The sequence below is a fragment of the Pelodiscus sinensis genome, chromosome 4, assembly GCF_049634645.1.
Source record: "Pelodiscus sinensis isolate JC-2024 chromosome 4, ASM4963464v1, whole genome shotgun sequence".
NCBI lineage: Eukaryota > Metazoa > Chordata > Testudines > Trionychidae > Pelodiscus > Pelodiscus sinensis.
Window position 1 is genome coordinate 46,078,138 of NC_134714.1, and position 27,842 is coordinate 46,105,979.

Genomic DNA, 27,842 nt, shown 5'->3' on the forward strand with positions numbered 1-27,842 from the left:
CAATATTCCTGTTGTAACATAATGACTAGATAGGGAGGTAACAAAATATACTCATGGAGAAACTCCATGGGCCTAGAACTTAGTTACAAAGAAAAGCCAAAACATCTTTTAAGCAGTGCCAGATCTCAGATCCCATACCCAACCCTTAAAACAATAAAGCCCAACGAAACTACCCAAACTTTACCATACTTACAGAAAATGAAGAATGGTGTCTTGGAGAGAGAGACATGCTTGTCCCTCTCTGTAGCTGCAGAGAACTCACTCACAGAGACAAAAGGGAGAAAAGAAAAACCCAAATTCCTTTGTCCCAGTTTGAAATTCCCACCTACATTCCTACTGGTCACTCCACCTGGCTAGGTGTAGTTAACCCCTTAATCCCCAGGCTGCTGGCTTACCCTCATAATCATGACAGAGGGTATGTCTACGCTACCCCGCTAGTTCGAACTAGCGGGGGTAATATAGTCATCCACACTTGCAAATGAAGCCCGGGATTTGAATTTCCCGGGCTTCATTTGCATGAATCCGGCCAGCGCCATTTTTAAATGCCAGCTAGTTCGGACTCCATGCCACGCGGCTACACACAGCACGGACTAGCTAGTTCGGATTAGGCTTCTAATCCAAACTAGCTGTACGCCTCACGGAGTCCGAACTAGCCGGCATTTAAAAATGGCGCTGGCCGGCTTCATGCAAATGAAGCCCGGGAAATTCAAATCCCGGGCTTCATTTGCAAGTGCGGATGACTACATTACCCCCGCTAGTTCGAACTAGCAGGGTAGTGTAGACATACCCAGAGTGTATTACAGTATTAGGTGAACTGGAAAATGCTATTTCTTCTGTTTATTTTTTACAGTGCAAATATTTGTAATAAAAATAATATAAAGTGAGCACCGTATTTTTTGTATTTTGTCATAATTGAAATCAATATATTTGAAAATGTAGAAAAATACAAAGTATTTAATAACTTTCAACTGGTATTTTATTATTTAACAGAATGATTAATCACAATTATTTTTTTAATCAGAATTAATTTTCGAGTTAATTATGATTAATCAACACCCCTAAATTTTATTTTATAATAAGGAAGTAGTTTAAGTCTTTGCAAGGGGAAGTAGGTTTTATATAGTCTATATTAATTCCTATCAACATATAGCAATAGAAACAGTTTGGCTTTGCACAAAACTTGTACAGATGCACTCAGTGGAAAAATAGTTCAGAAGGTATTTTCTAGCTTCTCAGATGTAAAAAATAAATATCAAACTATCTATAGAGATTTAGTATTCAAGAAACTATCACAGCCTGACATTACAATGAGATGTACACACATGTAACAGAAATATCTTACTATGATAGCACTAACCTCTCTTTTTTACTTGTGTAACTAAACCATTATAAAACAAAGACCCGCTCCAAATGGGGCTGGATGCTCTGGACCAAACTACCAAAGCACCTAAGCATGAACATAAGAACTTAAGAACGGCCACACTGGTCAGACCAAAGGTCCGTCTAGCCCAGTATCCTGTCTTCCAGCAATGGCCAAAGCTAGATACGCCAGAGAGAGTGAACAGAATAGGCAATCACCAAGTGATCCCTCTCCTGTCATCCATTTTCAGCCCCTGACAAACAGAGACTAGGAACACCATTCCTACCCATTCTAGTTAATAAGTATTGAAAGACCTAACCTCCATGAATTTATCTAGTTCTTTTTTGAAGCCTGTTAAAGTCCTGGTCTTCACAACATCCTTTGGCAAGGAGTTCCACAGTTTACCTGTGCACTGCATGACAAAAAACTTCCTTTTGTTTGTTTTAAACCTGCTACCTATTAATTTTATTTGGTGACCCCTAGTTCTTATGTTAGGGGAACAAGTAAATAACTTTTCCTTATTCACTTTCTCTGTACCTGTCATGATTTTATAGACCTCTATTATATCTCCCCTTAGTCTCCTCTTTTCTAAGCTGAAAAATCCCAGTCTTTTTAATCTCTCTTCATATGGCACCCATTCCAATTTCCTAATCATTTTTGTTGCCCTTTTCTGAACCACTTCCATTGCCAATATATCTTTTTTGAGATGAGGTTACCACATCTGCATGCAGTATTCAAAATGTGGGCATACAATGGTTCTATATAGAGGCAATAAGATATTCCGTCTTATTCTCTATTCCTTTTTAAATTATTTCTAACATTCCATTACATTCCATTTCCTTTTTTTTTTTTTTTTTTTTTTTTTTTACTGCCACTGCACATTGAGTGGATGTTTTCAGAGAACTATCCACAATGACTCCAAGACCTCTCTCTTGAATGGTTATCTGTGAGCATGCAAACATTTATAATGAGGTCAGTGACACTGCTCACATTACTAATTTTGATCACATGCTTACCTGCATTGGTGAGTCACCACACTTACCTTCACAGATCTAGTAACCACCTCAAACACACTCATAGAACTTTTATCTACTGCCAAGCACTCACATACTACAGACTGTGCTCCAAAAAGAGTGTCTGGGATATAGATTTTAACATATTTAAAACCACCTTCACTAAACAAGGACACTTCAACAGAGAAGTAGATTGCATCATGGAACAGGCCATTCAAACACTGCAAGAGAACCCACCTCAATACACAACCACAAATCCCTAATTGTCAACTACCTGCCCACACTGGCACTCATATAGGGTATCATTAAGTAATTACAGCCCCATACTCTATGGGGTCCATATCCCTGAAGTCTCTTCTGCCATTAAACCAAATCCATCAAAAGAAGTAAGCTTCTCACCGACCAAAATAGCTCAACTCAAAATGTCATCATACCCTGCCACAATACATGTGTAAGCGGGGGAATGGTCCCGCTCTTGTGGGGAACTTTCCTGGCTTCTATACACCCCGGTGAAATGAACCAGCGAAAGGATCTGAGTCCCCGCTCCCACTTCCTTTACCCCACGGCTCCCTGATCCTGAGGGCTCCCCCTCCACTCTCCTGAGTAGCAGAGCCCTTGAAACCCCAACAAGGCTGGGCCCAGGTTTCCTGGGGCTTAATCCCTGACCTTGTAGTCACTAGGGGCAGGAGTCAGGGTGTCCCCACTCCGAGGTGCTCTCTTTACACTGCAGGCCTTCTTGGCCCAGTGATCACTTCATAAGGTTCAAAGCAAATACAATTTATTAAACATCAACTGATTAAAGAGAATAGAATAAGAAACAATGAGAATGGTTAAATGAGAACACACAGCCCTGCTCTGTAGCACAGGGACATCAACACAGCAGTCTGCAGAGTGTAAGGACAGTTCACAGTCTCTTCCTTAGAAGCCCTGGATGTGCTGCAAGGGGCTGCAGGCTGGACACGCTTGCACTGGCAGTGACCACACAGCCTCAGTCTCTAAGTGGCCAGACCCCTCTCCCAGTCCAGAGCCTTTCCCCACACTTTGCAGGTCCCAGTAGCTCACCACATCCAGCTGCAGGCTGTGCTGCTTGGCTGTTCCAGCTCCTTGTGTTGCTTCTCTGTTCCTTTTGGCTTTCTGAGCACTGCCAGTCTGCTGCTCAACACAGGGTCTGCACTGCTTGGCCTGTCTGTGTCTGGTTCTGTCGCTGCAGGACTTCTTCTTGTACTCCTCTTTCAGCTCTCTGTCTTTGCAGGACCTCTCCTGCACACAGCTCGCTCTGCTCTTTCAGCTCCCTGTTTGCTCAGAGAGAGAGCCAGAACAATCCCCACTTACAACCTGTCAGTCAGGCTGAGCTGGAGTGTTGACTGCTTTCCATTGTCTCTGGGGTCTGTCAGTCTCATGAACCCTTCCCCTTCTGAAGCTGGTAAACCAAAAAACTCCCACAGAGTTTTAGTAAGGGGTAACAGTCCCCTTACACATGGAGCCATATCTCCACTGCTACAATGATTTATACTTTCCACAACACACCTTCCCAGATGCCCAGGTCCTACAAATGCCTATCTCATGTGGTGTACTTCATGCAGTTCACTAAACAAGAACTATCTGGGTGAAACCAGATAATGGCTATGTTGTCAAATGAACTCACATAGAAAAATGATAAAATAATCATATCATCAGTGGGTAAACAATTTTCATCAAACCATCACTTCTATATCTGATTTAGCAGTCTTCATTCTCAAAGGAAACCTGCACAACAACTTCAAAAGATAAGCTTGTGTGCTTAAATTCAGAACTTTTCTGGACATTAAAAGTCACATTCTTAATAAAGACTCCAGATTTATGGCTTATTACAAAACAGGATGTCCACAAGGAGTAACGGTAGTTCGAATTAGAAAGCCTAATTCAAACTACCTACTCTGTGCCGCGTGTAGCTGCGGGCACGGAGTCCAAACTACTGGGGATTTAAAAATGGCGGCGCCCGGCAAGATGCAAATGAAGCCCGGGATATTTAAATCCCGGGCTTCATTTGCAACTTCGATTGACTAAATTAACCACCCTAGTTTGAACTAGGGTGGTAGTGTAAACATACCCTAATAGATTAATAAGACATGATTTCCCTTTTCAGAAACCATGTTGACTTTTGTCCAACAAATTATGTTCTTCTACGTGCCTGACAATTTTATTCTTTACTATTGTTTCGACTAATTTGCCCGGTACTGAAGTTAGACTTACTGGTTTGTAATTGCCAGGATTGCCTCTAGAGCCCTTTTTAAATATTGGTGTCATGTTAGCTACCTTCCAGTCATTAGGTATGGAAGCCAATTTAAAGGATAGGTTACACACCACAGATAATTTGAGTACTTTTAGATGAATGCCATCCGGTCCTGGTGATTTGTTAACATTGAGTTTTTCTATTTGTTCTAAAACCTTCTCTAATGACACTTCAATCCAGGACAGCTCCTCAGATTCATCACTGTGGCAGGGCGGCCCCGCCCCTCCCTAAAACTCCCGTATCTCCGCGGAGACGGGGAAGCGGGGTCTGCGCTGCGCTTGGGCGGGAAGCCGCAGAGAGCCCCCGGGCGGGAAGCGGCGGCGCCCCGGATGAGCAGCGACGCGGGGGAGCACGTCCACGGGGCTTGGAGGCCGGCCGTGATGACGTCCGCAGTGACGTCACCGGTGCGAGGCCTGGGGGCGGAGCGGAGTGATGACATCAGGGGAGGCGTCATCCCCCCGTGTCCGGTGGGGAATTTAAAAGTGGGCTCCATGCCGAAGGGGAGGAAGACGGATCCCGGGGGAGTCGGAGTCTGGCTGTGGAAGCAGGACAGGTCAGAACTCTGGAGAACCTGGGTGAGTACTAACCTGGGGTCCCCGGGCTAGTGTCAGCCAATGACTGGGGAAGAAGCGGCCCAGGGCGGGGGCGTGGACCCCAAGAGCGGGGGAGTTTAGGGGTTTCAACCCCTTCCGCTGGGTAACGACTAGCATCCTGACCTTAGGGCCCTGGGTCGGGGTTCAGAGCGAGGGCGGGCCCGAACCCCCTTCCCTAGTGGGTGAAAGGCGACCAATCGCGTTACGGGAGTTGTAAGGTGACAGAGTTTAATAAACCTGAATACCCCAAGTACAGCTAAAGGGGTGCATTAACTGGGAAATAGAGGGCACGGACGTTGGTGATCCCCTACACGTGGTGGAGAATGCGGATAACTGGACCCCGAAACTGGGACCCCGAATGTATTAGGTGAAATTAATGTGTTACTGATTGGTAGGAGAAGATGGAAGTAAATAAGATCTTGGAGTGGCTGGTGGAGAACCAAAAGCTGCAGCAGCAACAGCAGACTCAGGCGCTGCAACAGAGTCTCACCCAGTTCCAAGAATGCCAGGATCAAATGCTATGGGAACTGAAAGGAGTTCCGACCGGGATGATAGCCGGTGGAACCGGGAGCCACGGAGACAGAGAAGGGGTTGAGTCACAATTACCCATATGACTAACTAAGCTCGGGCCAGAGGACGACCCAGAGGCATTCCTGATTACCTTTAAAAGGGTGGCCACGATGGCGAAATGGCCCCAGGAGCACTGGGCTACCCTCCTGGCTCCCTATTTATCGGGTTCAGCCCAACTCGCATACCGGGGGATGTCGGCTCGTGATGCGCTCTGCTATTACAAGGTCAAGGAAGCAATCCTTGACCAACTAGGGGTCACCCCAGAAACCCACCGCCGTCGATTCCGAGAAGCTCGGTACAATCCACAAGAGCAACCGTGGGCAGTAGCTCAGCGCGTGAAGGAAGCTGGAATGAGGTGGCTCGAGCCTGAAAACAAGATGGGGGTCCAAGTGGCCGATCTAGTCATGTTGGAGCAGTACGTGCGGATTCTCCCCGTCGAAGGCCAGCAATGGGTACGACGACACTTACCGGAGACCCTCAAAGAAGCTGTAACACTCATGGAACACTTCTTGGCCGCTGAAGGAGTGGAAGGGAAGGGGGCGTCCGGGACCCAGAAGGATTCCAAGAAGGGTGAAGTCGCCACTCCGAAACTCGCGGGCCTACCACGTGGTGGGGAAGGGCGGAAAGCCCCCCTAGGACTCCTCCCGGAGTGGAGATTGGCACCTCGATGGAGCAGGCCAACAAGCGAGGCTGGTATTGGACGTGAAACAGAAATGGGGCCGGGAACCTCCCTTCAGGAAGGGACCCAGAAAGGGGCCTGCTACCAGTGCGGCCAGGAGGGGCACTATAAGAAGGATTGCCATCTTATGGATTGCACCTTCGGACAGAGGCGAGGCGGAGGCGCAGGCCAAGGAGAAACGAGCCGCGCGCAGGTAATGAAGATACTGTGGGTTAACGGGAGACAGGTAGAGGCGATATTAGACCCTGGATGCGGGCAGACAATCGTCCGGAAGGACCTTATATACCCAGCCCGGGCAAGAGGCCCCCCGGTGCCCCTGCGGTGTGTCCACGGGGACATACATTCCTACCCCACAACGCGAATAAGGATAGGAGATGGGGAGCTCGAAGAGGAGTGCATAGTAGCAGTGGGCCCTAAATTGGCGTATCCCGTTCTGTTGGGGCGGGACTGGCCAGGTCTAAGAAGGCTACTAGGACAGTGGGGAGGGGCTCGCACTGCGAGGAAGGCCGAGGAACCCAAATTGGGGACGTTGGTAGCACAGGGGGAGGAGGACAGAGGGGAACCTCCAGCCACAGAACCCGAGCAAGACGGGCCGCCGGCGTTCACCCGCCTGGGGATAGATGAAGGAGATTTCCTCACCCTACAACGAGAAGACCCACCCTGAGGGCGGCCTGGGACCAAATACAAGGAGCAGGAGGAAACCGAGGGGAGGGCCCGCTGAACTGGACCTCGGAACCTCGGTTTGAGGTAAGGGACGATCGCTTATATCGGGTGTTACAAGGAGATCTTTCCGGGGAGGAGAGATGTCAGCTGTTGGTCCCTCGGCCCTATCGGTGGAAGGTTTTGGAGTTAGCCCATGACCACCCATGGGCCAGACACTTAGGAACTGAAAAAACCCAACAGAAGGTGCTGCAACGGTTCTATTGGCCTGGGGTGTATCAGGAAATTAAAAACTTCTGCACCTCCTGTCCCAAGTGCCAGAAAACTTCCATGACCAGGATGCTACCAGCTCCTTTGGTTCCCCTTCCCATCGTCAGAACCCCGTTTGAGCGAGTAGCTCTAGATTTGGTGGGACCCCTCGAGAAATCAGGGCGCGGTCACAGCTATGTCTTAGTCATCGTGGACTATGCGACGCGCTGCCCTGAGGCCATCCCCCTGTAGCCCTTCTGCCGGTTAGGCCTGGCAGGAACCAGGGCTGGGTTCAATATCTTGGGGTCAATCTCACAAAGAACCGGCTCGAGCCCCCACCCAGTGATCTGGGAAATTCACGCACCCCTGGGTGCCTCTCAGAGGCAATGCTTCCCCACTCGCAAGCACTGAGTCTGAGTGTAGGGAAAGAACATTTAATGAAACAGAGGAAGAATTCATACGGCATTAGCTTGGAGAAAACACCACAAACAGAGTTCATAACCCAAACATGAGCCCCCACCCCGGCCAAGATTCGCCCGAAGTCCACCGACTCCCCAAAAGTCTCTGTGCCACCCAGAGTCCCAAAGTTCACCCACAGGGTTTCACCTCCCAACCTGGGTAGAAATGGGGGTGGGGAGATAGATAGGGGGCACCTTATACGAAACTCTGCTACGCTTCACCAGCTGTCTCGTCCCACACCTCTGGACGCTCCGCTGGGCACCTGTCGCCGCTTCTCGCCTGCTGCCGCTCCACGCCACGCCACTGGTCGCCGCTCCTCGCCTGCCGCCGCTCCATGCCACGCCGCTAATGGCCGCTCCTCGCCTGCCGCCGCTCCATGCCACGCCGCTAATGGCCGCTCCTCGCCTGCCGCCGCTCCACGCCACGCCGCTAATGGCCGCCCCTCGCCTGCCGCCGCTCCATGCCACGCCGCTAATGGCCGCTCCTCGCCTGCCACTGCTCCACGCCACGCCGCTAATGGCCGCTCCTCACCTGCCGCCGCTCCACGTCACGGATGGCTGCTCTTCGCCTGCTGCCGCACCACGCCACACCGCTAGTCGCCGCTCCTCGCCTGCTGCCACTCTACTGGCTGCAGTAGGTCTGGCTCTCAGCCAAACCAGTGATTTCAGCTTAGTGATTTCAACTCTCAGCCAAACCAGTGATTTCAGCTCTCAAATGAATCCAGCTTTCACTGGACTAGCAAACAAAAAGACTCCTCAGGGAGTCTGCTTTAGGTCTGTCCTTATAACAAAGGGGGAAAGGTGCAGGCTGGGCCAGTCTTATAGCTCACACCTGGTAGGTGTGAAGCAGGCTGACTCAAGTCCTTTAACCCTTTCCCCCAGCTCTGTTCACTCAACTCTGGAAGGGGGGAGGCTTGTTCTTCCGAGACCTCTTACCATGATGGTGGTGTCTCTCCTGCAAGCACTGGTGGCATGTTTGACAGTTCCCACATTTAGGGGTAGCATGATTAGTGACCCCCACAACAGTCCCAAATTATATACAATTCTCCACATTCCATTCCAACACTGACCCTCCATCAGCCCTGGCTGAATGGGATTTACATAGCCACACCTTGGATTCTCTCCTGAGCAGTGTTTACATGTCAACAGTTAACAGTTAATTACCTTGTAGAGCTAAACAACTGTAGTGGGCACACCCACCCCTCCTTTCAGCTGGCTGACAGCAAGCAGCAGTTCAGCCCCTGCTTACATCCTCCCCCCAGTCAAAAATTTGCCGTCCCGGCAAAATATGTTCCTGATTATACCAGCAACGTGAGTTCTCTTCAAAGGGTCTAAGGAACCCCACTATGGCCTCTACCAGCCTGTGTGCCAGGTGTATCACATCCTCACTAACCACTCCTGGTGCATTGTAAGTTAGCCTGTTCACTGGTTTTACAACCCTATCACGCCTATCGAGCACAGGCACAGCAGGAACTGTGGGGACTTCTTCTGGGGGTAGGGCTGACAAGGGGTTATGTGTAGGTACCCTCTCTTCAGATACATGCCGTTGCACCTCTTGTTGAGATGCTGGGATGTCCAGGGCACTGGGGACACCTTCCCCTGGAACATACTCTCTGTCCACTGACACAGGTGTGTCATCACAAGCCTGTTCCTCTCCCAGAAGTTCTGAAGATGTAGATGGGACAAACTCATCCTCCGAGGTTTGTCTAGGTGAGGACACCGAACCTCCTTCCACAGGCCTAAATGCCTCAGCCATAGGATTCAGAGCCAAAGAAGTGGAGCTCTCTCCATGTCTCATTGATGGAGTCCGGAATCTGGTCTGCATCCCAGTATACTCAATGGGATCATCTTCCTCTTCAGATTCACTCTCAAAGGTGCTGGGTAGAGGGAGATTAGCTTCACAGGACTCACCACACATGATGGGTGGTTGACTTGGCCGGACACTTCTTTTTTCGCTGAGGCCCCATGTCATGGTCCATTTCGTAAGGAGCGCCTACCAATTCTCCCACAGGCAGCAGAAGGTTCCGATGTACTGTTTTTACTTGCCCTGGCCCAGTTTCTGGTTTAATCTTGTAGACCGGTAGATCTCTAAGTTTTTCCACCACCCGGTAAGGCATTGCCTTCCATCTGTCGGCAATCTTGTGTTTGCCAGCAATACCCATATTTCGTAGCAGAACTCTGTCCCCAGGTTGGAGCTCTTGTGGGCGCACTCGCGCATCATATCGGTGTTTATTACGGTCTGCATTTTTCCGGGCAGCTGCAGTAGCCAAGCGATAGGCATTCTGCAGTTTTTCTCGTAATCGGGAGACATATTGCAAGTGTGTCTCATAACTCTCGCCATCTCCTGATACTCCAAAGCATATGTCTATAGGCAGCATCGGCTCTCGTCCAAACATCATGAAGAATGGGGTGACCCCTATAGCATCATTTCTTGTAGCATTGTAGGCATGCACCAAAAATGCGACATGCTGGCTCCAGGATGCTTTCTGGTCTGGGCGTAAAGTCCCCAGCATATTTAGTAGAGTCCGATTGAACCGCTCAGGCTGAGGGTCACCTTGGGGGTGGTAAGGTGTTGTTCTGGACTTCTTAACTCCGGACAATTGTAGCACCTCCTTCAAGAGGTGACTCTCAAAGTCCCTCCCCTGGTCAGAATGTATCCGAGTTGGGAGACCATACACTGAAAAATATCTTTCCCACAAAACTCGTGCCACAGTAGTGGCTCGCTGGTCACGTGTGGGATATGCCTGTGCATATCGGGTATAATGGTCAGTCACTACTAAAATGTTCCCCATATTTTTCCTGTCCACTTCTAAAGACAAGAAATCAATACACACCAGCTCCAAAGGCCTGCTGGTGGTGATATTCTCCAGATAAGCAGCTCTGATAGGCAGAGTTTTCCTATGAACACATCGGGCGCAGGTCTCACATTTTTTTCGGACATCTTCAGCCATTCGGGGCCAGTAAAACCTACTACGGATAAGTTCCAGGGTTTTCTCCATTCCCAAATGCCCAAAATCATCATGCAGGGCTCTCATGGCCAAGGCTCTGTACTCTTTTGGTAGCACTAGTTGCGTTCGTCGATTTTGCAAAGGATCTACGGTGATCCGGTGCAGCACCCCCTGTATTAGTTCCAGTTTGCACCACTCCCGCAACAGTAGCTTACCCTCAGGGGTGGATGTGGCAACTGCACTAGGGCTTTTCCCTTCTCTTTTTGCAAGTAGTGTGTTACGGATGTCGACATCTTGCAGCTGTGCTCTCTGCCAGTCAGAAGCATTGAGCCTGGGCAAGGGGGACTGGTCCAACATAATGTAGTTCACGGAGACAGAGGGTACACTCTCAGGGGGTAGGCCCAGTGCTTCTGCAACACACCCATGAGGACTCTCATGTGCCTTGGATTTCTGATAACTACCGTTGCAGATAGCTCTCACTCCGTCTACAGGAATCTCACCAATTTCTGTTGGCTGTGGACGCCGAGACAACGCATCTGCATCTACATTGTTTCTCCCTGATCGGTACTGTATGCTGAACTCATAGCTGGCCAGGGCGGCCACCCATCGTTGTCCAGTAGCATCCAGCTTAGCACTTGTCAGTACATAAGTCAGTGGGTTGTTGTCTGTCCATACCTGGAAATTAGCACCGTACAAATAGTCCCGAAATTTCTCAGTGATGGCCCACTTCAAGGCCAGGAACTCCAACTTGTGGATGGGGTAACGACTTTCACTGTCAGACAGCCCTCGGCTGGCAAAGGCCACAGGTTTACGGTTGCCGTTCACATCTTGGTACAAGACTGCTCCCAAACCATCCAAACTGGCGTCTGTATGTAGGAGGAATGGCTTGTTTGGGTCAGCAAAAACTAAGACTGGAGCATGAGTTAGACAGCTAATGATCTCTCGGAAAGCCCTTTCACATCCCTCCTCCCATCGTGGTCCAAAAGGCTCTAGAGGGCCATATTGTCTTGGATCGGGAGGTCGTGGGGGTCTCCCCTTATTCTTGGTCTTAGCTTTCCTCTTGATGGCCGGGTATCCCCTGGTAAGATCATTCAGAGGCTTTACAATGGTGGCATAATTCTTCACGAACCTCCGATAGTAGCCACTAAACCCAAGGAAAGTCTTAAGCTCTCTGTAGTTTCTGGGGCGCGGCCAGGTAGTGAGTGCTTCTACTTTATCCGGATCGGTACTCACACCTTCTTGGGACACAATATGACCAACATACTTCACTGATGTTCGGCAGAATTGACACTTATCAATGGAAAGTTTCAGCCCATGGGCCTCCAACCTGTCAAGTACTTTAAGAAGTCTCTCTTCATGCTCTTCCAAGGTCCTTCCAAATACAATCAGATCATCCAAATAGACCAAGACTTGCAGTAAGTTCATATCCCCTACAACTTTCTCCATGAGGCGCTGGAATGTGGCGGGGGCCCCAGAGATCCCTTGAGGCATGCGTTCAAACTGATAAAACCCCAATGGGCAGATGAAGGCGGTCTTCTCCTTGTCCTCTGCTCCCAAGGGGATCTGGTAGTATCCACTTCGAAGATCCAATACTGAGAACCACTGGCTTCCCAATAAACAATCTAATGCATCTTCTACTCGGGGCATTGTGTACTGGTCAACCACAGTACGGCGGTTCAGGGTGCGGTAGTCAATACACATCCGAATTTTCCCATTCTTTTTCCGGACTACCACAATGGGTGAAGCATAGGGGCTGTGGGACTCGGAAATGATGCCAGTTGCAGCCAGTTCCTGAAGGTGATGTCGCACATCATCCATCTCTGAAAGTGCAATTTTTCTAGATCTCTCCCTGAAAGGTCGGGGATCATGTAGTCTGATGTTATGCTCAACCCCTTTGGCACACCCCACATCCCACTCATGCAGTGAGAATACGTTGGGTCTTTGAGAGAGCTTCTTCCTCAGGCGATCCTTCCACTCTTCGTCCAAGGGTGAATCTCCAAAGTCAAACCTTGATGGATCTATAGTCTGAACGTGCGGTTCACACTGGGGACTCACAATCGATTCAGTCTCAAAAAGATCTGCTATCTTTTGCCCTTGATTCACAATAATATCACGACTTGTTTCATTCGCAATCAGTACTGTGACTGTGTCCTGGGATGCTGCTGGTAAAGTTATAACTCCACAGGGGACCAGGACCCCATCAGGAAGCTCTCCCTCAGTTGGTTGTTCTACCATGGCGAACACTCGTTTATTGCCTTTCAGCCAGGTGCTCATGACGAGCACTTCCTGCTCTGTCCTTGCAGGCACTACTAAAGGGTTTGCACCTGCATACCTTAGAGTACCCATTGGTAGCTCAGACATCTCCTGTTTAGCATCTTCAATCTTCCTATAGGCTTCAGCACAAAGGGTATGGATCATCAGGGTATCCAGATATTGGTCCCCAGCCCGTCGTCTGCAGTATTCTGCGAGCACCTTGAAGAGACTGGAGTTGGTCCCTATCAGTACTGACACATCAGGGACCCCTTTAGGGTCAGGGCATATCAAGGCTACTGTGTCCACCTCTTCTCTTACCCCTGCCACCTCCTCAGGGAATTCCAAATGCACTATGACATACCCTTTGTAGGGATATTCGTTCATGCTGAGACCACACAGGCCAAGGCCAGTCAATGGCTGGATAGGCAGGTGCCTGAGCACCTGTTGGTAGAATGACTGGAATATAATTGTCACCTGAGATCCGGTATCAAGCACTGCTTTGCACTCCACCCCTTCAATCCTTACAGTGACCTCTGCTCGAGGCCCTATCAGTCCTGAAGGGATCCTAGCTGAGTGGTCTTTTCTGGGGAATCCGTCAAATCCTGGGGGCCTGGGTGGTCCCTGTTCCCCGACCGTCTCATGACTGATTCTCAGCTTTCCATAAACTAAACTGGGGTTTTCCTCATTTGGGCAATGTGCAGCCCTGTGCCCATCTTGACCACACCGGTAGCAGAAGAATGATCCTCTCCTCTTTTGGCTGGGTGGGATGGCAGCTCCAGGCGCTGACTTATCCATCAACACAGCCTGAGGTTCCTCATCCCTGCAAATCCGCGCTTGGTCAATGGCTCTCTGCAACTCAGCAATCCGTTCTGTCAGGACCTGAACTTGCTGGGCAATGTCTCCTCTGGTGTTCACCATGAGCACACCGGCTGTTTGTCGGGGTGCAGCGCTGGTTGGCTTAGGCCTCTGGGCCTCCCAAAACCCACTGGTAGCCTGCCTTTCTTCCTCCTCTCTGACCTCCTTTATCAGTTGAGAGTACGCAGGGGGGTGTTCCAGTCGTTCTCTTAGCCGGAGGTGTAGTAGAATCGGGCTGTAATATGGAGTTCCTCTTACAATTTGAGCCAATCTGGTCTGGTCCATCTGCTCAGCAGTCACGGCTCCCCTAATGACAGCTCTCTGCAGCAACTTCTCCAACCTCTGTACATAGGCTGAGAGCTTCTCTCCTCGGTGCTGCTTAGCATTGAGAAAGTTACAAAAACTGTCTTCAGGACCCTCCATGCTCCCAAAGGTGTGAGTGAGGGCCTCTAGGCAGTCCTTTACACTGACCTCAGGGTTAGTGAGCTTCAAGGTGCGAATCACATCTAAAGCTGGGCCCCGGAGACTGTCTACTAAACATCTTCGTTTTTCTCTGTCTGGCACAGCCCAATGCTCTAGCATTTCAGTGGTGTGTTCCAGTCACAGAGCTGGGGGAAAGGTGCAGGCTGGGCCAGTCTTATAGCTCACACCTGGTAGGTGTGAAGCAGGCTGACTCAAGTCCTTTAACCCTTTCCCCCAGCTCTGTTCACTCAACTCTGGAAGGGGGGAGGCTTGTTCTTCCGAGACCTCTTACCATGATGGTGGTGTCTCTCCTGCAAGCACTGGTGGCATGTTTGACAGTTCCCACATTTAGGGGTAGCATGATTAGTGACCCCCACAACAGTCCCAAATTATATACAATTCTCCACATTCCATTCCAACACTGACCCTCCATCAGCCCTGGCTGAATGGGATTTACATAGCCACACCTTGGATTCTCTCCTGAGCAGTGTTTACATGTCAACAGTTAACAGTTAATTACCTTGTAGAGCTAAACAACTGTAGTGGGCACACCCACCCCTCCTTTCAGCTGGCTGACAGCAAGCAGCAGTTCAGCCCCTGCTTACACCCCTAAAGAAAGCCACAGCCCCCATGATAGCCGAAGAATTGGTAAAGTTATTTTCATGGGTCGGTTTGCCCAAAGAATTACTAACCGATCAAGGGACGAACTTAACCTCAAAAGTCATGACGGATTTTACAGATTAAGAAGCTACGGATGTCAGTATATCACCCCCAAACAGACGGACTCGTAGAACGGTTCAACCGCACCCTGAAAGTAATGTTATGAAAGTTCGCTCAAGATGACCCTCGTGACTGGGACAAGCTGCTGCTGGCTTGATGTTCGCCATACGAAAGGTACCACAAGCATCCCTGGGGTATTCCCCCTTCGAATTACTATATGGACGATGGCCTCGGGGGATCCTAAACCTAGTAAAAGAAGGGTGGGAAGCGACAGTATCCCCAGCCCTGGGAGCCGCCCAATATGTAGAGAAACTGCAGAAGAACCTGCATGACTTGGCGGACTGGGCCCAAGGGAACCTGCGGAAAGCACAGGAAGGGCAGAGGGCTTACTATGACAGGAGGGCCCAAGTAAGAGAGTTCGAACCGGGCTATCAAGTCCTCCTATTACTTCCGAGTGGGGATTCCAAGCTATTAGCCCATTGGCAGGGACCCTTCCAGGTGGTGAGGAAAGTGGGGCCAGTCGATTACGAGGTGCGAGTGAACGGAAACCGACGAGAAACTCAAATTTACCATGTAAATTTACTAAAGAAATGGAACCAGCGGGAGGCCCTCTTAATTGACCCCCGGACGACTGACATAGAATTTGGGCCATGGGGGGAGCCCGAGGTAAAATTAGAGGGGATACGGATTGGGGAGGAGCTCCCGAATCCGAAACGAGAACAATTATACCGCACCCTTGAACGATTCCAACAAGTGTTGACGAATCGACCTGGACAGACCAACTTGATACACCACAAGATAAAGACCGAGCTGGGAAAGATAGTAAGAGACAGCATACGCCCCCCTCCCCAGGAAGCTGTGGGACACGGTGAAAGAGGAACTCCAATCCATGCTGGAGTGGGGGGTAATACGTGAGTCCCATAGTGAATGGCAGAGCCCCACTGTACTGGTGCCAAAAACAGATGGGTCCATGAGATTCTGTATAGACTTTCGAAAGGTGAATGCTATTTCCCGTTTTGATGCCAACCCCATGCCGCGCATAGACGAGTTGTTGGGCTGTCTCGGGAGAGCGACTTACTTATCGACTCTGGATCTTACGAAGGGGTATTGGCAGATTCCGTTGTCCCCCGAAGCGCAGGCAAAAACAGCCTTTGCCACCCCCTTTGGGCTGTATCAATTTAGAAATATGCTGTTTGGTCTGCACGGAGCCGCAGCCACGTTCCAGAGACTCATGAACCAGATTCTAAGGAACCACCAGGAATACGCAGCAGCGTATATTGACGATATTATAATATTCAGTGAGCCCTGGGAAAGGCATCTAGACCATATAACGGCCGTGTTAGAAGCTTTACAACAGGCGGGGCTGACAGCCAATCCAAAAAAATGCCAGTTCGGGAAGGCGGAGGTTTTTTATTTGGGGTACATGGTAGGAAGAGGGAAGCTCAAGCCCTTGGTAGATAAGGTGCAAGCCGTGCGTGACTACCCTCCCCCGACCACGAAAAGGAAGGTATGCCAGTTTCTCAGACTAGCGGGATACTATAGGCGATTTATAGATAACTTCTCTTCTTTAGCAGCCCCTCTTACAGATCTAACTTGGAAAGGACAACCCGAGAAGGTAAGATGGATGCCATTGTGTGACGCGGCCTTCCGAGAGCTAAAAGACAGGCTGTACATGCCCCGGTGCTGGCCCAACCAGACTTCACTAAACCTTTCACGCTGCAAACAGACGCCTCGGAGACGGGGTTGGGGGCCGTATTGATGCAAGAGGAGAAAGGCAGGGAACACCCCATTTTGTATTTAAGCCGCAAACTCTTCCCCCGAGAAAAGAGGTACGCCACAATTGAGGAGACGTTGGCCTTAAAATGGGCTATTGACTCATTACGGTACTTTCTTTTAGGGGATAAATTTATCGTGGTAACGGACCATACCCCCCTGCAATGGATGCAGAATATGAAGGACATGAATCCCCGGATATTGCGGTGGTACCTCAGCCTGCAGCCGTACCAATTCCAAGTGACGCATCGGTCAGGGGTTACCAACGGTAATGCGGACTGCCTGTCGCGTACAGCAGAAACCCAAAGGGAAGCCACGGCAAGTATGTCGCGAGACTTGAGGGGGAAGGTGTGTGGCGGGGCGGCCCCGCCCCTTCCTAAAACTCCCGCGTCTCCACAGAGAGCCCCGGGCGGGGAGCGGCGGCACCCTGGATGAGCAGCGACACGGAGGAGCACATCCGTGGGACTTGGAGGCTGGCCGTGATGACGTCCGCAGTGACATCACCGGCGTGAGGCCTGGGGGCGGCGTGGAGTGATGACGTTGGGGGAGGCGTCATCCCCCCACGTCCGGCGGGGAATTTAAAAGTGGGCTCCATGCCAGAGGGGAGGAAGACGGATCCCGGGGGAGTCGGAGTCTGGCTGCGGAGGCAGGACGGGTAAGAACTCTGGAGACCCTGGGTGAGTACTAACCCGGGGTTCTTGGGTTAGTGTCGGCCAACGACTGGGGAAGAAGCAGCCCAGGGCAGGGGCGTGGACCCCGAGAGCGGGGGAGTTTAGGGGTTTCAACCCCCTCCGCTGGGTAAGGACTAGCGTCCTGACCTTAGGGCCCTGGGTTGGGGTTCGGAGCGAGGGTGGGCCCAAACCCCCTTCCCTAGTGGGTGAAAGGCGACCAATCGCATTACGGGAGTTGTAAGGCGACAGAGTTTAATAAACCTGAATACCCCAAGTATGACTAGAGGGGTGCATTAACTGGGAAATAGGGGGCACGGACGTGGGTGATCCCCTACAATCACCCACAAAGGACAGTGCAGATTTGGGAATCTCCCTAACATCCTCAGCCGTGAAGACTGAAGCAAAGAAATCATTTAGTTTCTCCTAAGCAGTGTAACTACCATGTATGTCCATGCTAAAACCTTTCTTTACTGCCAGATTTGTATAAAGAGACCATAGTGTTAATGAGACTAGGCCGTCAGCACTTTAAGATTTATCTGTACTTGAAAGGCTGCAACTGTGCCACAATAGCAAAGACACTTACCTCAGTGACAGAAAGAGTTTTTTCATCATTGTAATAAATCCACCTCTTCAAGAGGTCACAGCTAGACTGATGACATAATTTTTCTGTCAACCTCGCAGCATCCACACCCAGGTTTAAGTTAGTTTAATTATATTGCATAGGGAATTAAATTTTTCACAGCCCTGAGCAATGTAGTTAAGTCAACCTAACTTTGTAATGTAGGCCTACCCTTAGAAATATTCCTAAATTTGCATGTTGTTCTTCATATCAATTATATGTGTCAAAATAACCATGCAGTGTGGTACTTTGTTTGCATAAGAATTTTATACCTCTAATGCATTAGAGTAGTCTTCCAGTTCCACATAGAGTAATGCACGGTTAATTAACACTGCCAAGACAATTTCCTTACTCGATTCAAGAAGAAGAAGAATTCCATAGTCTTTCAAAGCCTAAAAAAGTTAAAAATATGTAATTTTACTAAGAAGCATACAATGATACTTATGCTTACAATCTAACACTCCAATCCTGCAAACACTCATGCCTTATTTTAAATACCTGAGTAGTCCTATTGATTTCAGTGTGACTACTCAAATGCTAAAAACACATACTTAAATGTTTACAGGAGCAGGGCCTAAATGAGGGATGGGCAACCAAGACTACTGAGCAGGCCATATGAGTGGCCCTCCTTCGTCTCAGGGGCTAAATGATTGAAATCCGGTGGTGGACAAGCTACGGCCTGCAGCCTACTGGGGTTCCCATGGTGGCCCACACACCCTCTCTCTGTTCCTTTCCCCCCACACCTCTTGTGCACTGGTGCACTGGAGCCCCACACATCCTACTGCTCTCCCTCCCTCCCAGCACTTTCAGAATAGCCACAAACAGCTGATTTATGCCATTCAAGGTCTGGGAGGAAGGAGGAGGAGTTGGGACGTAGCATGACTCACCAGACTCATGGCACTCTGGAAGTGCTGGGAGAGGAGGGAGGTAGTAGGAAGTGCGGAGCTCAAGTGCACAAGAGGTGCGTGAGGGAGGAGGACAGACAGAGGGTGTGCAGGCAGCAAATGGAACCCCACAGGTTGCTCATCATTGGCCTAAATGACAGAAAGGAACATAATACAGTAGTTATTTTTGTCTCACTGTATTGTCTATTCCCATCTATACTTCACTCTGTATGTACATATGCCCCCATCTGCAGAATACAATAGCAAAGAGACTAAGTCTTTGTCTCCACTTTTAAAATTAAAGTGAAGCCATGGCAGCACTTTAAAGTGTGGCAAGGGCAGCACTGGGAGAGAGTTCTCCCAGCACTCTATGAAAACCACCTCCAAAGTAATAGCTAATACTGCTGGGAGCCCATTTACACTGTCACTTTAAGGACTTGAACTTGCTGTGATTGGGAGAGGGGGAGGTGGGGGAAGAGATATATTTTGTTTTTTCATACCCAATCCAGAAAGTTGCAGCACAGTAAAGTGGCCGTATAGGGTCTGCATTGAGGTTATAAATATTTTATGTTTAGAAAGAAAACTGCTATTTTTTCCTGTATCAAATTTGCTCTTTTCCATAGTCTTGTTTAAACTTTATTTTAATATTTTAACTTCATTCCCCACTCCTCCCCCTCTCTCCCAGAGCTTGAATGCCATGAGTCAGAGCAGGGATGGAGCATGAATCAGCAGATTTATGGTGCTTAGAAAGTGCTGGAAGGGAAGGAGAGGAGTAGGAAGTGCAGAGCTCCAGTGCACCAATGCACAAGAGCCATGGGGGAAAGGGACAGAGAGAGGGTATGAGGGCCACTGGTGGAACCCCAGTGGCCCATAGGCTGGAGACTGCCCATCATGGGATTTCAAGCATGTAGCTCACTGACATGGAGGAGGGTCACTCATATGGCTCACTCACTAGTCTTGGTTGCCCATCGTTGTTCTGGAGCAAAAAGATCTGTAAGGAGGAAGTAATCAAACAAAGGGCTCTCTGATGATTTTGACAACCAAGTCCCAAACCTCACCTCTGTGAAGATGCCCTCTGTCTCTTTCCAAATTCAGTGGGTTTTGTGGAACTACCCGATCCTGCTCCTCTGAGCGAGCAGCGGTTATAGTCAGGGTCACAGGGGACCAAGACCACATAAACGTCACAAGACAGAAACGGTCTTAACTTTTAACAACACTCATTCCTGCCTTAATCTGTTCTACTTCGGTTCTCCCCTCTTTCCCTTTCTGAACTCCCCTCCAAGATTGTAGATTAAAACCACTACATATTTCTGCTGTTAGAAGGGCTAAAAATGAAGATTCAGATAATTAGAGGACAGAAGCACTACCACTATCTGATGCCTAATGCTAGAGTGGGTACGCATGGGTATGTCTCCAGTATCACTAATAGTAATCCCTTTTGGTGTCCCAGAAGCAAAATATACACATATCATAGCAGAAATGAGTAAGTCTACACTACACTACATCCTGAAATAAGCACAACAAATGTTAGTTATATAAGCCCATATTTTCAGCCTGACCTTCATTAAACAACACTTATTGTCATGTATTCATTCAAACACCTTATTATACCCACAAAACAAGCGCTTCAATCTTCAGCTGACAGCAGTTGTAAATGATTGTTGACATAAAAAGGAAAGCTTGCTACTAAAGTTCAGAAACACTTTATTAGCATTTTCAACAACTATATAATCAGGTGCTCCTGAATAAAAGAATATAATACCTTTTTAAAGTCCTTTATTTGGTGATAACAAATTGCTCTGTTGTAGTATGCCAAAATGCAGATTTTGTCCAAGTCAATAGTTTTAGTTAAGTCGTCAATGGCATTTTTGTATGTCTGGATATAAAAACATTCCATATAAAATTACTGTATAATTCAAAACATCTTATGTTCTATCCTGAGGAACACAGTACTGAAAAATTTCCTGTCTATTCATCAGTACAGGAAAACATTCTCATATTAGTTTGTCAGTTTTCACATCTTCCCTTCATGGGAATTTCTATGGGATTTTGACTGGACCAAGACTGTATAACTAAACCTTATTGATTTATGTTTAGTCATTCCCATGTTTGTATTACATAGTCCATCATGAATGTTCTCTAGCTATATTATTCTTTGACCCTCTCTTTGATTTTTTCCATGATCTATCACTTTGTATCATCTCCTTACATGGATGGTAGTTCATTATGGAGCTGTAGTTGCTCCTGTGGTCAAATTCATTTATGGGAGCATCCTTAATGGGTACTGGAGAAGTAAAAGTGAGATAAATCCAAGTATCTTAGCCAACCCAATCCACTGCACCCTCTTCCAGAACCACGGAGCCACCCATGAAATGTCTTCCAAGGTGCTGGGGAAAGTGGAAGTACGCTATATTTGGTGGCAAACCTGATTAGCATTGATCCCTAGGCTTTTAGCTCTTTCTCCAGGTAAACCGCAAACATATTTCATATATTTCATCCAAGATAAAATATGTCTCTACCTTATTGTGATATTTCAAAGTTCCTCTGTAGAGATAGGCTCTCACACTGTCAGGATGAATTTTGATAGCCTCGTTACAATTCAGAATTGCCTTGGAGTATCTTCCCTTGCTACCATAGTAAGCAGCACGACTTAAATATGCCTTTATACATGAAGACAGAAAACATGCTGCAGCATAAATACTAAAAAAACCCTTTTGATAATATCTTGGGCAATCATGGAGTAAAGCTAAGATTTTTTTTCATAAAGGACTTAAAATTCTTAGTAGTCAGGAAACCAAGCAAATTAAGTGAACACTTGGTACCTTAGTTATAATAATGGAAAACAACATGAATATTGAAACAAGAAATAACTTATAATCTTTTATTTCCAAAAAGCCTTTGACAAGGTCTCTCACCAAAGGCTCTTAAGTAAAGTTAGTTGTCATGGGATAAGAGGGAAGGTCCTCTCATGGACTGATAACTAGTTAAAAGTAAGGATGGAATTTCGACTAGTCGACAGGCACTTCTGCATTCCTCCTTTGAAATGTACAAAGGATGCTACACTGCATGCCGCTAGGAGCCTGGAGTCAGCTGAGGACTTCCCTGCTGACCCCAGGCTCTCCCACTCCGGGTTCTGGGGAAGTGTTGCGCGGAGCCCGGGATCACCTGGGGAGTCCCCAGCTGACCCTGGGCTCCACCTCTTCACCTCTTGCACCAGATCCTATGTGCCATGGAGGATTAAATCTACACTTTTTTTCCACATATAGGGTACGTCTAGACTACAGGCTTTTGTCAACAGAAATTTGGTCGACAGATACTGTCGACAAAGCTTCTGTCAACAAAGAGTGTCTAGACTACATCCAGTTCTACCAACAAAGCAAGCTGCAGCATAAATACTGAAAAAAAAGACAGGGCAGACGCAAAAGACAGTGTAGATGCAGAACTCTGTTGACAAAAGGCGTTATTCCTCATAGAATGAGGTTTACAGCCGTCAACAAAACTGTTAAGTTCTGTCGAAGTTATGTCGACAGAACTAAGAGATGCAGGTATAGTTTTGTCGACAAAAGTCCACTTTTGTCGACAAAACCCTGTAGTCTAGACACACCCATAGTGTCTCTCCATCAGCAATAGAGCTTATTCTGTCTTTCTGATATATTTTGCTAGTATTACTGTGTTCCATTGATGATCCCCATTCCATGAAACTTCGGTGATGTCTATTATATCATTATCTTCATTTAATACAAGGCACAAGTTCACCAAAGTAAGTATTTAGAGTTCTAGTATTTGTATATGAGCACTTTTTTAAAAGTCTTTTTTTTAGCTGTCTGCGACTCTTTATTTGATTATTTCTCATCAGAACCTACCCATATTTTACCATCTTCCATCCTCTTTTCTTTACTAGGATAGTCTCCATTAATGGATTCTCCCCCAAAAGATGTCTCTGTTGGGACCACATGCTCCCCTGAACTGTCAGCTTTCCCCCTAGCCCTTAATATAAAATCCGCTTTATGACCTGTTTAATTTTATGTGCCAGCAAGCTGGCTCCGTTTTGGTTGTGGTGGAGCCTACCCTTCCTAGACAGTCTTCCCCATTCCCAAACCCCTTCACAGTTCCAAATAATCTAAACCACTGCTCCCTACACTATCGTCTCATTCACACATTTATACCCTGCAGTTCTGCCTGCCTAACTGGCCCTGATATCAGAAGGCTTTTCAATTGTTCTCAAAAGCTACTCAAAACCAAACAGTTAGAATTGTAAATTGAGAATTACCTGAAAATGTTTTGGATTAATAGCAAGTGCTCTGTTGAAATCTTGGATGCACCTAGCTTGTTTGAGTTGCATTCTGCACAGTCCTCGTTGATAAAAAGCATCAGGAAAATTTGGGTATACCTTAACAGCAAGGCTAAAAGCTTTGTAGGCCTAAAAGTTGACATAATGGTTTAAGTTAATGCAACTCACTTGCACAATTGGAATCATAGGTATAATATTATCTTTTAAAACCCAGTAATATTTTTCTTATGTTTTCATTATTTTACTCTACTTATTTTTAAAACATTTTAATACAACGTATGAGACAAACACAGTTAAGTGAAGTTCTGCCCTCATTTAATACTTATATTACTCTGTTTTCTTCAGTGGGACTACACTGCTATAAACAATGGTAGAATTTGGTCCTGTGTCCATAAGTAACATACTAAAATTTGGTCCTGTGTCCATAAGTAACATACTAAAATTATTTGCTACATTAGTGAATACCTAAAATGTGATTTATTTAAAGTCCTTCTGCAGATTTTTCTTCATACTGGAACACAACAACATTGATTTTTCTGGGATCTGCTAATGTGGTAGAAGCCATATAGTCTAAAGAGAAAGCAACCCATTCCTAGTGGTCACGGTATGCCACATCAGGTATTTCAGCCACTTTTAACTGTCTCAGAGAAGGAGGCTGACAGGGTTACAAGAATAATGGCTTTGTCTACATTGGCAAGTTATAGTGTAATAAATCAGGTCATAGCACTATAACTCCCCAAGTGTCCATACTGGCAAGGTAGTGAGCACCAGCCCTGCAGTTGTTGTGTTTTAGGTAAGCCACCTCAAATAGAAGCGTAAAGCTTGCTATACTCTGGATACAGTGCTGTGGTGCCAGCATGGATGCTGCAGTGTACTGCAGCATTGTGACAGGTCTCCAAATGTCACATGATACCTATTCTTGCCTCTCTGGTCATCTGTTTGAACTCTACTGCCCTCCCCTCAGGTCACCAACTTTTAAACCTACCCTTTGCAAAATTCCTGTGTAATTTTGAATGTTCACTAGGCAAATCTTATTTTGTTTGAGTAAAGTGAAACAAATATACAAGAAACACAGCAAAAAGAATGCAAAAAGAATTAAATATGGTAATATCAGCATGGGAAAAATCATTTACACAATGTTCTGATAGAAAATAGAGTACAAATATGTAAAACATAGTGGAAAGTGAGCTTTAAAAATGTTTTATATTTTAGTCAATTTTCTTTCCAGCTCTTAAAGCCACAATACTAACAAATTCTAAATCATAAATACAAACCTGTAATAAACTGACTTGGTCCATATAACAGAGGGCCATCAAATAATAAATTTCTGCAGCCTCAATTGTATTAGGCAATTTTTTTGCTGAAGAATTCAGTATCTTCAATGCTTCTCTAAAACTTTCCACAGCATCCTGTAATAATATTTGTAAAACAGTATTCGCTTTAAAAGTCTGAGTTTAAAGGTGACAAGGACAGAATTTTTTTAATCAGGCCTGTGACCTTTTTTCCTTCTTTATTATATGTAATGAGGGCCTGTAAAGTAATTTTACTTTGTCTTTAAATAACTTGTTTTAGCCTTATACATTTAAGAAATGACAAGTCTGGTTTTCCTTGGTTTCCCTGGAAATAATAATTGTTTTAATTGAAGATGTGAGAATAATTAAGTACAGCCTTTCTTCAAAATGTTCATTAGTGATTAGTTTAAATAAGTAGCTGTTAACAAAAACAAAAAGTAGAATTTTAAGCAGCCTGAGTAATATTTTCTTTCTGTTGCAATTGCTTAGCAAATTCCAGCCTCTTGACTCTTTTGGAAGACTTCATCCTGGGAAACAGTAACTCTGATGAAGATTTGGGAATCATGATGAATGATCAGAAGAATATGAGTTCCCAATGTGACTTCTATATCCAAAAGTAAGTAAGTGCTTGGATGCATAAATGGTAATCTTGGGTAGGAACAGAAAGGCTATTCTACCTTTGTATTTGGCACTGATGCTATTGATGATGATGATGTGTCCAGATTTGGTGCCCAAAATTCAAGAAGGATGTTAACAGGGTTCAGAGAAGAACCATAAGAACAATTAAAAGATTAGAAAATATACTTTAAAGTGACAGAATCCAGGAGTTCCACGTATTTAGCTTATTAAAGAGAAGGCTAAGGGGTGATTCAGTCACTATCTACTATGGTCTACATGAGAAACAAATATTTGATAACGAACAATTCAGTCTAGCAGACAACAGTATAACAAGATCTAAAGTCAGAAGCCAAAATCAGACTAGAAGTAAGACATATTATTTTAACAGTGATGATAATTAGAAACTGGAACAATTTAACAAAGGTCATTGTGGATTCTCCCTTACTGGTGATTTTTAAAATCAAGTTAGGATTTTTAAAAATATATATAGTAGTTCAACAGAAATTAGAGTTTTATGGCCTGTGTTGTACAGAGGCCAGATTAAATTATCACAATGGTCCCTTCTGACCTTGGAAGCTATTAATCTTTCATGTCATAAATTGTCAACAGAGCATCTTCCAGTGAGACATAATCTGAATTTCTAAACCAAACAAACCAAAAGACAACTTTCAAAAGCTTAAACCTTTAGGCTTCTTTAAATAACAAGCAAAGGCAAAACCCCAATGTTTCCTGTGACTGTGAACCATTGATAACTACTCTTTGAGAATGGTTATCCAACCAGTTATGCACACACCCTGTAGCTGCTCCATCTGCATTGTATTTCCCTAGTTTATTTATTTAGAAAAAGGTCATGCAAGACTGTACCAAATGTTTTACTAAAGTCTAGGTATACCAGATCTACCACTTTATCCACATAACTTGTTATCCTATCAAAGAAAGCCATCAGGTCAGTTTGATATGATTTGTTCTTGACAATAATTAACTATCTCAATTATAATACAATGGTTATGGGCTAATCATGCAAATACAGAGAGGTAATTTCACTCAAGAGAGTAATACTCTCATTGAATAAAGCTACTCACATACATGTGTTCTGGATGTGGTCCTGTTCTGTAATATATAGTAAGATTAATAAATTATTTTAGAAATGTGTGTCTGTCTGTCCATCCATCTAAGAGCCCATTTGTTCAAGAACCCTTCCTAACTGGTAAGAGCTAGAACCACTGAATTTGGTATACAGCTTCCTCATATCATAATTTAAAGCAAGGTCGGGGTTTGTTTGTGCCAAGATAATGGGATATGCCCAGAATTCCATAATTTCTCATAAAATGGAAAGGGAGGGGTCTGGTAGGAGGGAGTTATTCTGCATAATAATGACAGGGGTACAGCAAGGGGCCAGAGATGGGGACCCGTGACAGCTAAAACCAGTGTGCCACGAGGCAGTTGGAGGTGTGCCATAGAGGACAACAGAATTCAAAATGGCCTCCCTTAAAGGGCAGGCTACCTTTTATTGAGCAAAAACAAAAACAAAACTTTCCCCTAACCCTTTTTTTTCCCCACAATAACTTCCCTCTTCCCCCCGCCCACAACCCATTTTCCTCCTGACCCTTTTTTTTATCTCGACAAAAAATCCTTGGTGTTCCTTATAAAAAAAAGTTATTGTTTGGTGTTCCTCAGTCTTAAAAAGTTTAAGAAACACTGAATTAAATTGATGGGAAATCCCTCTCCCATAGCTTAGAGCATCTGTACTAGCAGCACTACAGTGGTCCCCATAAGCTCTGTAGTGTAGTGATAGCCTAACTGAAAGTGTCCTGCTAAAAATAAGATTTGAACAGACTGTTTAGCATAAATAATTATATATTTCAAAGGACCATTCAAAATGAAGTAGCACATTAACATCTCTCCAGTGATGGGAAGGAAACGAGTGGATGAAAAAAGCAGCTTGGGTGGTTGATAGAGGGTTTATGGATTGTTTTAATAAATAATGAATTCAGTGTGTCTATTCAGTCCATGATTTGTTAGTGACTAGCAAATGTACAAATGTAAAATTCCTTGATCTTCTTCTGAAATTGTTGTGTAGGTTTGAGGGCTGATAGGTCAGATACAGAGTTAGGGTACGTCTACACTGCATCCCTAGTTCGAACTAGGGATGCAAATGGAGACAACCGAAGTAGTTAATGAAGCAGGGATTTAAATATCCCGCGCTCCATTAACATGATCTCGCTGTCGTGCTAGTTCGAATCACAGCTGATTCGAACCAGGTAGTGCGCGCCAGGACGCATTAGTTCGGACTAAAGCCCTTAGTCCGAACTAATGTTACTCCTCATTTTTTGCTAAAATGCTTAGCAAATTTTTTGCTAAAGCCCTTAGTCCGAACTAACGGACTCATTTTTTGAGGAGTAACATTAGTTTGGACTAAGGGCTTTAGTCCAAACTAACGTGTCCCAGCGCACACTTCCTGGTTCGAATCAGCTGTGATTCGAACTAGCGCGCCGACGAGATCTTGTTAATGGAGCGCAGGATATTTAAATCCCCGCTTCATTAACTACTTCGGTTGTCTCCATTTGCATCCCTAGTTCGAACTAGGGATGCAGTGTAGATG

The 27,842-nt window shown here is 46.2% G+C and overlaps 1 protein-coding gene across 8 annotated transcripts in view; it reads right to left on the reverse strand.

Moving 5' to 3' along the window:
• The window catches only part of TTC6 (tetratricopeptide repeat domain 6), a 184,237-nt gene that overhangs the window by 26,728 nt on the left and 129,667 nt on the right, over positions 1–27,842 (reverse strand). For all 8 annotated transcript variants that reach the window (XM_075926900.1, XM_075926899.1, XM_075926901.1 and 5 more), the window contains 5 exons: positions 24,605–24,739; positions 23,310–23,459; positions 21,559–21,699; positions 20,802–20,915; positions 18,428–18,547 (listed from right to left, as the gene is read on the reverse strand). In XM_075926900.1, the coding sequence (XP_075783015.1) occupies positions 18,428–18,547; positions 20,802–20,915; positions 21,559–21,699; positions 23,310–23,459; positions 24,605–24,739 (660 nt within the window). The remainder of the gene's footprint in view (positions 1–18,427; positions 18,548–20,801; positions 20,916–21,558; positions 21,700–23,309; positions 23,460–24,604; positions 24,740–27,842) is intronic.